The following is a 17,185-nucleotide window of genomic DNA, read 5'->3' on the forward strand; positions in this document are numbered from 1 at the left end:
TATCTTAAACCGGACCGACTATAGACCCAATACTTTGAGATGAAAAGCAGATGTGTACTTCAGTTTTTTTACTTCTTATCAGCAATCATTTTATCAAAAGCACAAGATATGGTCGGACCGGGTCTCTACTGTTTTACATCGATTCGTGGTAACGTACAGACGCGTATTTCCTTTCTGCACGAAGACACAGTCGGCGTGCGCTCCTTGTACCTCACCATCTGGTCCCAAGATATGAGACTGGTAACATGCACAGTAAACCTCAGTCCACAGATGACAGAAAGATATCACAGTCTCTGCAAGACAAGCAACACACGTGGTCAAGAGGTAAGCTATGGGTTTAATATCAGCAGCATATTATTGGCGCTGCAGAAAGCCGACTGCGCTCACCTCGAAGCTTCCAGTGCGTCACAGCTCACCATACGCACAAGAACAGATGAGACAGAGAGAAAAGCTCGGAGAAAACGCGCCTGGATCTTCCCGGGCACGTTGTGGTGCGGCAGTGGAAGTACGGCGGACGGATATGAAGAATTAGGTGAGACTGCTGAATTCTGGTTTTCTGACTTTGTGATTAAAACATATTTGGCCTGTTTGAGGTTTTCGAGGACTTTGGCGATAAGAGGAGACAAGTGAGTTGTAGTTCCCTGGTGTTTGTAATCTCCAGCAGTGCTTACAGAAAGCCTCGTGAAAGAACATTTAAAATCCAAACCTCTCAAGCTGCTTGTCGCTAAAATCACCTCAATTAAAAGAACTAATATCCCTGTCATTTTCTAGACATACCAGAAAGTGTTCTCACTGATAGCAATAAGGATTTAAATTGAAATGAGAATAAAATGAAACTCACTTCGGCTTATATTACTGACCACTATGTCCCAATTAAAGCTACTTCTGGCTTCTCCCTTATTCAAAAGGGGAAACCTATTTCTTTTGCAGAACACAATACAGTCAAAAATGCTTGTAGTAATTCAGAAATAATGGCATTTCCTAGTTTGTCCAGCAGGGCAGCTCCACAGTGCTGGACCCTGGCAACTTTTAGCTAGGCTGAGATCATTACAGTTTTTCTCAGTTGCTTTGGTGCATTTCTCACAACAGAATTGATCTCTGCACCACTACTAAGGCTCTTCTCAAAACAATTAGTGCAAACCGCAAAACATGGTGGATAACTTGCAAAAGTGAGTCACTTCATCAAAAAGAAAAGTCAGTTGTTCAAAAGCAAGTCAGTAGCTCAAAATAAGTAGTCAATGCTTCAAAAGCAAGTCCCTTAATCAAAACAGATAATATATTCATCAAAAGCAAGTACTTATATCAAAGTGTCAGGGCTGTCACAATTACAAGTCATTACACCAGCACCTTTGGTCACAAAATCAAATGGTTTGAACATGTTCTCATTGTGACGGATTTCTTTGTAGGTGCTTCCCAATGACATGTCAAGTCTGGACAGCATGCATGGCATGTTGAAAACCATAAATTGTAAAGGAAAATTACAGTTTTTCTCAGTCGCTTTGGTGCGTTCCTCAGAACACCATTAACATTTGCACAGCAGTTAGTGCATTTCCCAAAACAATTAGTGCAAACTGCAAAACCTAGTGGATAGCCTGCAAAAGCACGTCACATGCACAGAATTGATTATCCATACCTCAAAAGCAAGTATCCATGTCAATGAAACTGTCAGTGCCATCAAAATGAAAAGTCTTGACACCATCTTTATGAACAAGATAGTCAAATGGCATTGTCATGTTTCCACTATGACAGTTTATAATTTCAGTGTTTCCCATTGCAAAAACAATTGGTGACATCTGAAAATGCTGACGACAGCACTATGGCCTACCTGTACAGCCATCTGAAATGTGCAGTAAAGTCACTGTAGATGTTATGGGAGTCTTGGGAGTAACTGAGACACTGAATACGTACGTTTCACATTTCCATTGTGTAGAAGTGTTTGTAATTACTTTTACAGCTTAACCAGGACAAGACTGAAGTTTTAATTGTCGGTCCTGAGGCTCAGAGAGAGAAACTCTTGTCTAAATTAGAGGCATTTTCACTATGTCCTTCGCTACAAGTGAAAAACCTGGGTGTTATTTTTGACTCTGAGCTTGGTTTTATCCCACATGTTAAATATGTAACCAAAATTGGATTTTATCATCTAAAAAATATAGCCAGAGTCCGCCCTATTCTCTCTCGGGCAAACACGGAGATGCTGATGCATGCTTTTATTACCAGTCGCATTGATTACTGTAATGCCCTGCTCTCTGGTCTTCCTAAGAAGAATATTTCAACTTTACAACTCTTGCAAAACTCGGCAGCTCGTGTGCTGACGAAGACCAGAGGGCGGGCCCACATTACACCGGTTTTAGAATCGCTGCACTGGCTCCCCGTGTGTTTCAGGATCGATTTTAAAGTTCTTTTATTGGTTTTTAAATGTCTTAATGGTCTTGGGCCTTCTTATCTCTCAGATCTGCTTTTACCATATGAACCCTCGCGGACCCTGAGGTCCTCTGGTACTGGCCTTTTGATTGTCCCTAAAGTCAGGACACATACTCACGGAGAGGCAGCTTTTCAGTGGTATGGTCCTCGTCTGTGGAACAGCCTGCCGGAGGAGCTCAGGGCCGCAGAGAACGTACATGTTTTTAAGAACAGGCTCAAGACCCACCTTTTTAATTTAGCTTTTACTTAGCGTTTATTTATTTTTTATGCTTATTTATTCTATCCTGTTATTCTATTATTAATTTAGGATTTACCTAATATTTTTTGATTTTATTCTTATTCATTTTTTAATCTTCTTACTCTATTTATATTTATATTTATATTGTATCCTGTTCTTATTTATTTTATCATTTTACCCTGTATATATCGTATTGCGTCATATCTCCAGTGTTTCCTCGGAGGGCGCTCTCTGCACCGGGGCTGTTATTGACCGTGGCTGCTGGGTCTCTGGGGTCCTCTCAGCCTGGTTGGGGGGCTCCTTGGCCTCCCTCCTGCTGTGTGCCCAGCCCGGAGGCTGCGGTCTGTGACCGGCTCCCGGTGCAGACCGCTCTCTGTTATAATGTTTCCTCACTTGGCTCATGCGAGCCCAGCCCAATTTTTACTCTTTAAGTGTGCGCGTGTGTGTATGTGTGTGGGTGGGGGTGGGGGGATATATGTGTATTGAGAGTGTGGGGAGTGAGTTGGAGGGTGGGGTGGGCTGCTTTTAACTATGTAAAGCACTTTGTGCTACATTTTTTCTGTATGAAAAGTGCTTTATAAATAAAGATTGATTGATTGATTGATTGATTACAGTTTTTTACAGACGCTAGGACACATTTCTCAATACTTAGGTCACTTTTGCAAAACTCCTCACACAGTGAGCACAACAGAAGTCTATGTGGGCCAAACTGAGGATCAGTTATCATTGTTTTGGCACAAAATGCATTCAATGACTACATCTCTCAAATTTCATGAATTATTTTCTCACTCAGACACAACAACTGCCAAAAATCTTTGTACGTACAGGACATTTTGCATATACTTACATACTGTTTTCAAAACTGTTAAACTTATGGCCAAAACAATAACACAATGCAAAACTTAAAAAGACAGCAAAATTCAACAGCAATATTTTATTGAAACATATTTTAAATCTAAAAATGCAGTTTAACCAGCCACAGCTTATTCTCATTGTAGATGAACATCTACATAGGTGTTACTCCTTCAATTTTTCAACTCCTTCAATTCTGGCAGCCAGAAGATTCTTTCCTAGGTGTATTGCCCTAGATGGCATAAGATGTGATGTGGATGAGAACCTGTGGCCAAATGGAGAAGACCGAGTAGAATAGCATTACTATTGTATGTGTATCAGTGGATGGTGTGTATACAAATTCTTGTATTTTGGGATTACTTAGTGCAAAAAAATAAAAATACATAAACAAATATTAACGAATTCTGCATGATGTCTGATTCATTCCAGTAACATATATTGAAATTCTAAACAGAGATGTGTCCTTGTTTTACACAAGAAAACACTGTGTCATGCTATATGTTGTTAGTGTTTTTTAGGTCATTGTTTTGTGGGTGACAAAGTGTGTTTGTTGGCTGTCAACCTTTGCTAGTGTTCTGGAAGAATGAGTTTATTTGAGACCTGAATAAAGTGTTTTGGTAGTTGTAGTGCATTTTGAATGTGAAATGAACTGCTTTGCCAAGCTGAAGGTCAGTTAGGAGAATTGTGTGAAGAGTTTTACAAAAGTGACCTAAGTATTGTAAAATGTGTCCTAGCGGCTGTAAAAAACTGTAATCCTACAGAATTGTGCAAAAGAAAAATATGCTACAGTCACTTGTTCACTGTAGAATACATGTAAACATAAAATCACCCATTTGGTAGAGTTGTGCACTAATGTGAACAATAAACAGCACATGTAACAGTACAGTAAATCATTCTGGCACATCCAGACGTTCCTGTCTGTCTGGCCACATATTTTCATCTACATCACAACAGATGTTATCCCTCGCAATGCAGCGAGGAAAGTATCTCCTAGAGTGGCGAATCCATCCTCTGCAGGACCCTGCTGTGATGTCGTCACATGCTGCATCCATGGCTGCTAGCAGGGCCATTTGCTCATGTGGATGCCGGTCATAAACTTTCCACCTCCAGGCAGAGAAAAACTCCTCAATTGGATTAAGGAATGGGGAATATGGAGGGAGATATTCAACCAGAATTCTGTCATGTGCTGCAAACCACTCTCTGACCTGATGGGAGTGGTGAAAACAGACATTATCCCAGACAACAACATACTTGCTGAGTTGGCCTCCACCTCTCTCATTCTCAGGGACTAGGTCCCTGTAAAGAGTGTCTAAAAATGTCAGGAGATGTTGGGTATTGTATGGACCAAGAAGGGGGATATAGGTGAGGACGCCGTTGTCTGAGATGGCTGCACACATGGTAATATTCCCTCCGCGCTGACCAGGGACTTCAGTGGTTGCCCTCTGTCCAATGCGATTCCTTCCACGCCTTCTGCCTTTGGCCAGATTGAAACCTGCCTCATCAACATAATATGTTATATGAATGTGTGCAGAGACAGAGACAGAGACAGAAATGCAATGTCACAATATGCCTGTGTACAGTAACAAACAGTATGCATGCATTTGGTAAAACACATTGTAGAGTATGTGCTGTGGAATTGCAAGTGTACTGCATGAAACTACGAAGTACTGTAAAACAGTTTGCAGTGCAGAACATAGAAGACCAGCTTTACCTGCACATACTGGTGACGGATCTCCTTCACCCTGTCACTGTTTCGTTCAAATGGCACTTTATACAATTGCTTCATGTGGATTTCATTTTTCTTGAGTACTCTGTCAATTGTTGAAATTGAAACAGATTCAATATTGCCAAATACCGTGTAATTCTCTATGACAGCGCTTTGTATTTCTCTCAGCTTTATTGCATTGTTTGCAATGACCATTGCACAAATGGCGGCTTCTTGCTGTGGGGTAAAAAGGGGCCCTCTTCCGCCTCCGCGAGGTTGTCTTACAATCCTATGTGGTGCAGAGTGAACTTTTTGTGAAATTGCAAATACAGTACAGTAACATGTGATGTGTCTGAGATGGCACAGTACAGTACAGTGTATTACTGTTTGCATACCTGCATACCTAAACTTTCACACGCCTCCTCATGAGTGACAGCTGTAATTCACCTGAGATCAATTGTTCAATTTCGGAGACATTTCCAGGAAAAATGATACAGAAAGGTATAGGATTTGCTTGACAGATGGCCAATATTTGGCATGTGATAACTAGTTCAACAATTTTGTGTGTGATGACTCAAGCAATGGATGTATGACTATTAGTTTTATTGGGAACGACTATTCAGCATCCATAGGTATGATTACTTTTGACTGACATGACATAAGCAAATGGAAATGTCAGAAAGCAGCAGGGAAATGTATGGAAGCAACTGATTCATGTCCAAAATCATTTGCAGTTTGTTCAGAGGGAGGAGAAATTGCTACTATGATGTGCACAAATGACTGAGTGTTGTGGAGGTTGAACTAATAGTTATGAGAATTTCAATTCTGATCTGAGAAACGCACCAAATCGACTGAGAAAAACTGTAAGCGCAAACATGCTTACAGTAATTGTTACAGGACTATCATTCAAAACTCCTTTCTTTACAGCATTACTGTATTGTACCACAGCACACTATGCCACACCTGGGCCAAGTCTGCGCTTCAGTTACAGTACGTATATATGTAAAGATCTATAAGGTCATGTCCTAATGCAAGTCTCCTGTATGACTATGAAAGTGCAGAGCAAATTAGTTTGTGCTGAATAACTACATTACAGTATGCTCACCTGTTTTCCCAACAAAATGTCTGAATAATAGAACTTACAGTAGTTCTCCCAACATTTGGCTGCACCCTTCGACCAGCCTCGGCCATTGTGAGGCCATGGTTTATCACATGATCCACAAGTGTTGCCCTGATTTCGTCAGGAACGTGTCTATGTGGTTGGCCTCTTCTTACCCGGTTTTGTCCTCCACTGATCCTCACCCCTCTTCCACAAGGCTGACGTTCCATGTTCTGCAGTTTTGTAGCTTCAGTATGCACCTCATGCCAATCCTGTCTGTTGGTTTACATTATATATATATACTTGTAGAGTAGGGGATACTGTAACGCGATTCACCTGTGACTGGGTAGAAGAGGCTTTTCATTGGTTGCAAGTAAGAGTAACACACACCAATTTTCATTAGTGTGAGATAAGGTTCACCTGAGAAAAGTAATTTATGGAGATTTTCATGGAAACTCCTTAAAAATAGGGTTTTCAAAATGGGTGTACAAATTGTTTGACAAGATGTTCAACAATTTTGAGTGCACTGACACAAGCAATGAAATGAAGACTATTAGTTGTAAGGACAATGACTATTCAGCCGGTACAAGTATAAATAATTGTGACATTCATGATAAAAGCAAGGAGATAGTGATGAATAGCAAGTCAAAAGTGACCATTCTTTAGATATTTGTACTTACTCAACTGCTTCATGTCCAAAGGCATTTGCCTTTGGACGAAATGAGCATGAAACCGCCACAAGGTTGTGCCAAAACGACTACATGTTGTGGAGGTTGAACTAACTATTGTGCAAAGTTTAATTCTGTTGTGAGAAATGCACCAAAGCAACTGAGAAAAACTGTAAACTGAGATGGTATAGGACAGAACAAAATAGACATTATTTTTATCAAACACTCTTATCAGCACGTATGCAGGTATGACTCCCACATAGGAGTACATCAGATGGCCTCATAGTCGATAACCTTTGCTATGTAAACCTATACTGAGTCAAATCTCAGGCCAGATTGTGCCCTTTGTTTATCATGTTTATCACCCTTAGATGCCAATATAAGAATAATGGATTTCTTTTTGTTTTTTAACTATAAAATGTGATATAGCTGTTTTACCCTCCCCCCAAAATAATCACTCATATACTTAGATTCCAAACATCTAATTAAGAGGTGCTTGATATTTTTATATGATAGTCACATCAAAAAGATGTGGCTCAGGGTTTTGTTTTGTTTTTAATTTAATTGAAAATCTTGTGACCCATACATTTTTAATTTTCAAATAACTGCCTTTGAAGTCTGCAGCTTTTTCTTTCAAATCAGGTATGTGATCTTTTGCTTGAAAAAAAGCTTTGCTTCCAAGCAAAGTGCCCTTTGATGTGTGATTAAATCCTGCACACAGGGATGTTTGAGGGTACAGACAGATGCTGCCGTGAGCACGACCACTGCCTGCAGATCATCCCGGCCTTTACGGTGAATTATGGAGTGTTCAACCGCAACCTCTTCACCGTCTCACACTGTGAGTGTGACCAAAGGTGAGCGTTAGAACACACCCACCGGGCATCTTTAACACAGAGGCAGGATTCCAAGTATTCATCGCCTCAAGGGAAACTCCTGCAACCACTAATTCACTTTCCACCCCCTGACATCTCCACATACTGCCCTGGCTGGCATGGAAAGTCAGGTAAAGGCAGATTTGCTCAAAGGCTGAATTTATCAGTATTAATGCCTTCTTAAACTTCCGACTAATAAACTCGGAGGAAAGTTCCTATCGTGTCATGTTGGCAGGGTGCCAGTAAACGCAAACCGATTTAAGTAGACGAGCCCGGGGCCATGTGACATAACTGTTTATAAAGGGGTAATAAATGCATCACTGCGCTCACCCCTCCAGATAAACTGATTTCAAGAGTGAACACGCTGCTCTGCAGTATTTGGAGGGCATTCCATTCCTTATACATATTATGTATGTGCTGTGATTTTATTTTGTAAAATCATCCAGTCTTGACAAGTCTGTGTGTACTTTTTGGTGTTCATCCCAAAGAAGCACACGGATGTGGTTATAAAATGTTTGGGAATAGTCAAACATGACGAAACACTTGCCATTCGTGTGTTTATTGACTGGACTGCTTTTTGAACTTTGACTCACCTCGTTCTTTTTTCTGCCTCTAACTAGGTTTCGACAGTGCCTTCTGGACGTGAATGATAGCTTTTCTAATATGGTAGGCTACAGCTTCTTCAACATCCTCCGGATTCCCTGCTTTGAGCTCAAGCAGCAGAGGCGGTGCACTGAGATGTACTGGTGGGGGATGTAAGAGAGGCACAGACACTGTTGCTTGATACTTTGACTGCATATTATTAGACACAACAGTTGCTCAGTACCATAGAAAAGGGGTTGTTCTGTGAACAGTGTTGGTATGGTTGCTTTGGAAGCCTGAGTGGCAGATGCACTTCTGCAGCTTGTATTAACATGCCTTAAACTCTGCCAGTAGGTCTTTAATTTCCACTGTGTCACTATCGTTATCTTCCTCAAAAGCTAGGATCTATTTAAGTAAAGTAAGAAAATAAGAAATGATAAGAAATGTGCTGAGCAGAATGTTTTTTTAACGTTTTGAAAATGGTTCTCCTTTACGTTCTTTTGTTGTAACAAGTCTTTGTACTCTCTCTATAGGTGCAAAGTAGCCAAAGAAGCTCCATATGCTGTCTTCAAAAGCCCCCTCCCCTACAACACCTCTGATGCTGAGCAAAAATATGCGGACACTGACACCAACAAGTTACCAAGTAACAAGGAGCAGCATGTAACTCAAAGCCCCCCTCGCAGAAAGTCATCTAAAACTCAGCATCAGTGTAGATTCAGAGACCCACCCAGAGGAGACACTTTCCACCGCAGACGGACAAAAGCAAGAGGATGCAGAAGACGCCATAAACCTCATGGAGCAGCACCTTCACAGTTGCCTCCAACATCAAAGGCACACGCCACTGCTTCGTCAGTGGAAACAGGTCTTTTAAAGATTTCTAAAAGTAGCTTACAGAGTAAAGAAAGCGAGAAAAGCCAGCATATCAAAGTGGGCCTGTCAGATTACTCCACACTGAGACGCCGAGATTCACCACAGCTCAGCTCAAATTCTGATCTGCAGAGTTCATCTACAGCACCATCACCTTTAACACAGATGCCAGAACTTCAGCCGCACCAAACAACAGCCGCAGTGACCAAAACCAACAAAAGTCACAAGGACGTTATCAAGAGAAACGGCTGCTGTGGACACAGGAAGCGTGTGAGGGGTGATGCTTTTCAGTCAGGCTGTGAAAGCTGTTTGGAACGAGAAACAAAATCTCATATGAAAACGACTACGGACAGATTACCAATCAAAGTGACTACACTGGGTGTTGAAAAGACAACAAATACACTCACATCAAACACTTTGATAACGGCTACTTTTGCAACACCCATTGCAGCAAAACTAAAAACAGCAGCCCCGCTTAATAAGGATGATGAGCCACAAAAGCAGGTGCACTCCTATCTGCTAATGAATAACTCAAACCAGGGGCTCACAGGTAGCACCACAGCCCAAAGCACCCATACAGAGAGAAGCCTTAAACAAAGTAAAATGTTGCATAAGATAACAGGTGAGTGCGTACAGCTGCTGACAGGGCTATAGCTGCAAGTTAAGCCATTGATTTTCCTCTTTCTTTAATTTTGAGCATCTGAAATGCAATTTAATATTTTAGTTGCTTTTAAAATTAGTCATTTTTCACTTTGGTTGGAAACATTCATGTTCTTCTGGATCAATCCAAATTATTATATTTAATTTTAATTGTAATATTAATGGGATTGAGTTATTAATTACAAAATATACTCAAGAGGGGAGGTTAGAAAGTATGCAAGGTAGTGAGTTGAATGACTGTCAAGGCTATTTTTATTTGTTAGTATATCAGTTAGTTTTCCACATGAGCAGTTTGATTGTAGCTCAACAGAGAAATGTATGTGTTTAAAGAAGAAGTTCAGGATATTATTCTATTAATAATTACCAGGATGCTCAGCTGTGTTATTAGCTGTCGTTACCGATGGGACAGAATGCTAATCATCATTGTTGCTGACTACAAATTACAAATGCCAAAAAAAGAGGGCTAATCTTTACTAGAAAATAGCAGCATCAGTAACCAGCAAATATACCCAGTTCTGTAAAGAAATCTGAGTACACTCATAAATATATATGCACATATTTTTGCTCCTGTAGATAGCCAGCTCCTGTGTGAAAGCCTCAAACATCTGGACTACTGTAAATTCAAAATCCCTCCTTTGAAAAAAAGATATGGCCTCCAGAACATGGAGTCGAAGACCGCCTATCACTGTGACTGCACCAGCCGGTAACAATTTTATTTATATGACATAAGTGTTGCATTATGTTTTGCATGTTCTATGTTCACATAATTGTATGTTATACACCTATGCAGCATTCAGGCGTATTCAGGCGGCCTATTTTACAAAGGAAGTTAGCTGCCCCGATCAAAGACTGGACAATGTGTTTTTTAATAAAGGTTTATTAATGATTAAATAATAATAATTATAAATCTGATTTCTACTGGGCCGAAGGTCATTTTACACACAGAAGTTAAAAACCAGGACGTAGGTGAGGAGCAGTATTTCTTCTGCAAGCTGTAGGACTTGACTGGGAGCCAATGGAGGCACATGAGGGTGGGGGTGATGTGGGAGTTCTGAACATGGCTCAAATAGGCAGACGAGCTAGGACAGCATTTCAGTGGTCCAGGCGGGAGCAGGAGGTGATAAAGGCATGAAATGTAAGGAGGTACTGAGTTTAACCAAATTGCCCCTTAATAAGATTGCCCCCTGTTCTGCTGCTGTTTATGGCTGTAGAACAGATAAATAATCATGAAAAAAATTTACGATGTCAACACATTAAAAAGTAATCCTAGCTTCACAGCTTGGGAATTACTTCATTCACGATTGTTTTATTTAATACACCAGTAATCTTATCCCTGGAATTAGCGTTATGACACCGTCAAATGAGGTTAAGGAAATACGAGCCTTACACAGCTGTGAATTAATTCAACCGAAATCACCCCGATAATCTAATGACTGTAGCAGCGGTATCATTAAAGACCAGTGGAACTATAATATTGGTTAAAATAGGAAACCATCCAAAATAAGTACTGCGTTGCTGTTGCAATACTGGAAATAGCTGTAACCCTGTCTCCATCAGAGTCCACATTTTCTGTGATGGCAGGAGGGACGGCACACTGTAAGATGCATATTTTCCAATACCAAGTATTTGTTTATTTATAAACTAAAAGATTATGGTTTAACTTCAGTTGCAGGCAAGATTCCCTTTGGGTTTACACCAGAAAGGGAATCCTACCCAATGTGGGTGACATGTGGAAAGGGAGCAGCCAAAAAATACTTACCGTGGAACAGTCTTGAGCCACCACTTATTTCTTTTTGTTTTGTGCCAAGGAATCAAACTTTAATTTTTTTTAAATGGTCTTGAAGAATACTTTTGAGCAGGTGTTGTGACTACATATAACAGAACACTTAGAAAGAATCAATTTTAAGTGGTATCTTTAGACCACTTGTGAGTAACATTTTTCCCATTTCTATTAATGAAAATCTTCAAAGATAACCCAGTTTAGCAGGACTAAAAAAAGCATTTTCGCACCAACAAGGTGATTACCAAAGCACTTTTCGCCAAATCTCAACATATTTCCACATGGAGGTTAATTCATGAAATCACAAACACCAAAATGTATGGACAGAATTTGATCCGCCATGCAGTACCCTCTGATTGGTAATGGTTTCATTTGTCATCATGACGATAATCCCAAACACATTGCCAATACAATAAAAGCATGCCTGGATCGAGGTATGTCATTTCTTGTTAGAATAAGGCACAGTGTGCATACATTCATGGTTTTAATATGATATTTGATATGTTTATATTGGATTATGGACTTTGCTGCCTACTACATGGTAGGAATACAGTATTTTTCTTCATAACTATTTATAAAAATGTAATGTTTTTTTTTAAACCTATATCTCTGAGATCACACGTGGAGAGATATAAATGATATTATTCCCTTTCTGAAAATTTTCTTGCTCTACTGTATGTCTAACTGGTTTCCTACAAGTGATCTTATTGCCTTACATACAAGAATTAACTTGTCACTTGTCCTTTTTGTCAATTTTACAGCTTGGCTGTTCAGATTGAAAGCCTCAAGCGACCAAGCATTCTGCATTCTCTCATGCTGCATTTCGTCTCTCAGCATTGCTTTACACTGCCAAACGAGGAAAAATGCCACGGCAAAAAAAGGTTTTAAGCTCCAATATGCTTATTCGCATTAATCTCTAACACTTTTCGGTTAAAGCAGTACCAGCCCCTTGTCTAATATGTTCACTCAGTTTGCCTGTAACAGATTACTGTGCTGAGTTCTCTTGCTGATATTTTTATGTCTTTTTCCCTAGCTGTTCTAGAGGCTTCACTAAAGCCTCTGACCTACATCAAGTGCTTAAGAAGATAGAGGAAAAAGACTCTGCTGGGGTGCGAATTTCAGGCACTGACAGAAAAAGAGGGATTCCTGTTCGCCTTTATAAGCGATGCCTGAGGCTAGAAAGCGGAGCTGATATTATGACTGTAGAATAAGCTGCTATGTGCAGTAACAATAAATGTTATAAGCTTTAGATTTCACGCAGGCTTTGCTCTTTCTCCCTGATGGTGGAAAATTGCAGCATTTTAAGAAGTAAGGCCCTCGACTAGCAAAGTATGGTCTTATAAATGTAATTACATTCTTATAAATGTAAGTTAGCGTTTGCATGTGGACTTGCAAATGATTGGATTGTGGAATGAAAACATAATTAAATCATTTTATTGTTTCTGTTTGATTTTGAATTGATTTTAAATTCACTCTGTCATCTGCACTGTATATTGTATGACTCAGTGAGGGAAAAAACTAGAATAAAGAGATAAAGATTAAAGCTACAAACCCACCAAATCATGGAAAAGCATTGAGTCAGTAAAGGAAGAATTCAACATTTTAATTATTGTCATGTCTACATTAAAACTTCACAACTTCCTTAGAAAGAACAACAGCTGATTTGCCTTCCCGCATGCAGCAGCTGTAAATCAAAAAATTTAAGTGCTTGAATATTCAGCCACTGGCTCTTTCTTTAGAGGAATAAAAGTCAGTAGAAGCAAGACAGAATGCATGTCTATGAATGAGATGGAGTCAGGTATAACAGTGAAGCTACGAGGAGCCAGTGAAGGTGGACAAGTTTAAATACCTAGGGTCAAGAAGAGAGTGGAGCTGGTTCAGGCTGGTTCAGGGGTGGTTTGTGACAGAAGGATAGCAGCAAGAGTAAAGGGGAAGGTTTACAAGATGGCAGTGAGACCTGCTATGAGGTATGGTTTGGAAACAGTGGCACTGACAAAAAGAAAGAAGGCTGAGCTGAAATGTTAAGACTGTCTTAGAGGGACAGCTTAGATTGGGAGGTCTGGAGACAAAGAGGCAAATCTGACATGGTTTGGACATGTGTAGAGGAGGGCTAGCAGCTATACTGGACAAAATTTGTTGTCTCCAGCCAGGCAGGAGGAAAACAGGAAGACCACAGAGAAAGTTCATGGATGTAGTGAAAGAGCACATTCAAAAGGTTGTTGTGACAGAGGAGGATGTTAGGGTTAGGGTGTGATAGAGGCAGATGGCACTAATAATAATAATAATAATAATAATAATAATAATAATAATAATAATAATAATAATAATAATAATAATAATACATTGATTTTTTTTAAAGATCTTTAAATTAAATAATAAATGTGCCTTTGTCATTTCACAGCTGTGATAAGATGTGGTTTTAGATACCAAAATAAATGACTTTAGACAGCTTTTATTTTAGCACGCGGTGCATTCTGGGAGCGGTTAGTTGGCCTTGGAAACATGGCGTCGCACTGACAGCTTGGTGACTCTCATTATCTTCTCCAGGCACTGACAGATACCGGGCCATTAGTAGAGCTGCTTGCAGTCGGGTTGTAGCCGTGAAATGAGAGTACTACAGGTTCACTTTGCGTCTTGAAAAGACTGTCGTTTAGACGGTGCGACGCAATAACGGATTTAGCACGGCTGTCACGCCCACTCTGCTCGGTAACGCTATAACGATACCGTACGGTAAGTTAGCTCCGCTTCAGCTAACTGAGCCAGACAGCTAGCAGCCGCTGTTAGCATGACCAGAGCACCCATGTAATGTAAAGAACACCTGCCACTACAACTCGCCCGCTGACTGGCACTCGTCAAGTTAGCTTGTCTCCCTTGTCAAACACTACCATTAGATAAGACCTCGGCGCTGACGGCCGTTATGTTATTGTGAGTCGCTATCAGGCTAGCTAGGGCGTTTCTGTCATTCTGTCACTGAATTTTTAATGTTCGACCCCTTTGGCTACGCTGTCGGAGGGGAGAGCGATGGGCTCCGGGGCTGTGGATTCGTCCCAGTGGCTTTCGGTGAAGGAGGAGACCATTTTTCTCCACGACGGTCTCATTCGGGTCACAGATCTGGCCGAACTGCCCAGTGAAATTGGAGTATCGGAGCAGGGGGACACCGAACAAGAGGTGGGTAAAAGCCATCGCTCTTTTTTCCAGCTCAGTTTCTCTCTCACACACACACATGCAAACAAACATAAAGAGCTGTATACAGGAACATTTGTGTATATATGAGATCAGTGTGTCTTTTTGTTTATTTAATGTAAGAATTAGTTTTGACTGTCACCTGAAACACACCCTCCGTAATAACGGCAGTGCAGACGTTTGCAAGTTTCCTGTCCTGCTAAATTTACCATCAAGGTAACCGAGAGCCGTGTCAACTCAATTCCTGCCCCTTCCTTCAAAATATAACCTATTACAAACATGGTAAATTTCATTTCTAAAATCTCTAATGTTACGTAGTGTCTTTCTTCTAGTATATTAATGTGGAAGTCATATTGATTTGGTACTTAATATTGTACTCAGTGTTGAGCTAATATGTCAATTAGAGGTGTACTTCAGGTATCAAGCTACACAGCTCCTACTTTTTTTCACTTAAACACATGCATGTATGCCTTTATTTTTCCTGACTAGATCTTGGCTTATTTAGTGCATAGTAAACAGATTTAGTCTTTGTAAAGGTGACATAGCTGCTCTTTCCTTGAGAAGTGTTTTTATGGTCATTGTCAAACGCAGGGGAAGAACAGTTCTCATCTCTCCTGCTCTGAATCTTGTTCTCGAAGCACAAAACAAGCTATGTTTTGCAGACTCTATTGTTTACCAAATGTTTAAGCTTTTAAAACGACTTTTATTTTGAAAGTCTCATCCCATAACCGGAAGAATCAATGTTGTTAGATGACCAGAAACTTTACAGTGATTCTGATGGAAACAACGAGCTAACACCGCATATTTACATACTCGATATTTCCCTACTGTGCCTTGTTTTGAATCTAGCAGGATCCACCAGACCGTGGAGAATATTTGCGGCAGTCTTCATGTCACATGTTCATGAGCTGGGGTCTAATTTGTGCTCGGAGTTGCTTGTTGATGAGTAGTAGACTAACAGACAGTGATGGTTACTGGCTTTAAACAAGCAAACTTCATGATAAAGTGGGAATAGTTATGAATTGTGTGCTGAACTTAACCTTTACAAGAGTTCATACTTGCATTTCAAGGCTTTCACTTACAGATGCTTTAAAGCATATTTCTGTGTTACACCTTAATGCAGCTGTTTTTCTTAGCTTTATAGTGTACATATTTATTATTGCAATCTGCACTATTCTTACAAAATATCAGTTTTACATCTATCTATCTATCTATCTATCTATCTATCTATCTATCTATCTATCTATCTATCTATCTATCTATCTATCTATAACATTTTAATTAAAATGTATGTTTCCAAATTCCTTGCTTAGATCTTTTGGATCTGAAAAAAAAAGATCAATAAACTGAATATTTGTTTATATGATGTTATCTTTACTCTTGTACTAATAGCCACAAAACAGGTTTGTTTTTGTGAATGTTTAATTACAGTCACAATGGGCTAGGCTTATATGAAGAAAGGCCACCAAATCAAACTCATGAATCTGTACATGCAGCTTTTATGTTTTCTGTTAGTTCAAACTATGTCCCAAATAGCTGCATTACCAGTTTATCCTTGATCACCTGGTTTTGGGGTAGGCCTTGGTAGGCACCAAAACTTTTCAAATACAGAATAGTCTCTGCATAGTGGAAGAAGCAGTTTATTAGCACAATTCCACACACCATGTTCTTAACACTAGAGGTGCCTGTGTTAGAAACACAACATTTCCAGAGCCTTTCTTTACTACTGAGTTCTCAGGATTCCAGTTTGGAAAATGTTTGTAAGAGTAGAATGCTTAAACTGAGGACTCGGTAAAGCTTCAAAGCAAAACTTTACTTTACTGTAAAATAACCATTCATAATGACCTACAGCAGGGTTTCTTATGATGGACATTTTATGGTAATAAATTCTTCAACTTCCATGTTAATTATGAATTAGCACTGATATTGAAAAAAAGAGTATGGTTACATAATGTATAGCGTGATTCATCCTTAACATAAAATGCTAAAACGTGTGTTTTATCAAGCAAAGCCAAAATAGATGAGCTATGTGTAGTAATGCGAACTTTGTATTTATAGTGGGTAGTCCCACTAAATGGTACTAAAACATAAAATAAGAAGACATTCTTGCGTCACTGTTAGGCTCTCAGTTTGTTTGTTTATTTATTCTTGGTAACATTCAGATCCTCCACATTTAAGGCATGTGTCCAGTTTTAAGACTGGCTCGGTCATTCAGTGCCGTTATTGTAGGTGTTGTGATGCTGACTATTTTTATCCGC

The 17,185-nt window shown here is 39.8% G+C and overlaps 2 protein-coding genes across 3 annotated transcripts in view; both read left to right on the forward strand.

Moving 5' to 3' along the window:
- Nucleotides 1-39: 39 nt before the first annotated feature.
- LOC146621014 (uncharacterized) lies at nt 40-13,054 on the forward strand. The gene is made up of 7 exons (XM_085368058.1): nt 40-532; nt 7,705-7,837; nt 8,476-8,610; nt 8,971-9,926; nt 10,538-10,667; nt 12,506-12,625; nt 12,778-13,054. Exons 1-7 carry the CDS (start codon nt 40-42, stop codon nt 12,953-12,955), a joined length of 2,145 nt encoding a protein of 714 aa, XP_085224184.1. The 3' UTR covers nt 12,956-13,054.
- Nucleotides 13,055-14,244: 1,190 nt separating this feature from the next.
- hectd4 (HECT domain containing E3 ubiquitin protein ligase 4) overlaps nt 14,245-17,185 on the forward strand; it is a 37,786-nt gene continuing 34,845 nt past the window's right edge. For both annotated transcript variants that reach the window (XM_085367175.1, XM_085367176.1), the window contains exon 1: nt 14,245-14,912. In XM_085367175.1, the coding sequence (XP_085223301.1) occupies nt 14,766-14,912 (147 nt within the window). In that variant the 5' untranslated portion in view covers nt 14,245-14,765. The remainder of the gene's footprint in view (nt 14,913-17,185) is intronic.

Source organism: Diplotaxodon limnothrissa, linkage group LG12, assembly GCF_057381915.1.
Source record: "Diplotaxodon limnothrissa isolate DT_005_m linkage group LG12, D_limnothrissa_male_GT1.1, whole genome shotgun sequence".
Classification (NCBI taxonomy): Eukaryota; Metazoa; Chordata; class Actinopteri; order Cichliformes; family Cichlidae; genus Diplotaxodon; species Diplotaxodon limnothrissa.

Coding starts and splice junctions, on each gene's coding strand:
- LOC146621014 (XM_085368058.1), top strand. CDS start 40: ATGAAAAGCAGATGTGTACTTCAGTTTTTTTACTTCTTATCAGCAATC. Junction 533..7,704: donor GGACGGATATGAAGAATTAG/GTGAGACTGCTG, acceptor TCCTGCACACAG/GGATGTTTGAGGGTACAGAC. Junction 7,838..8,475: donor CACTGTGAGTGTGACCAAAG/GTGAGCGTTAGA, acceptor GCCTCTAACTAG/GTTTCGACAGTGCCTTCTGG.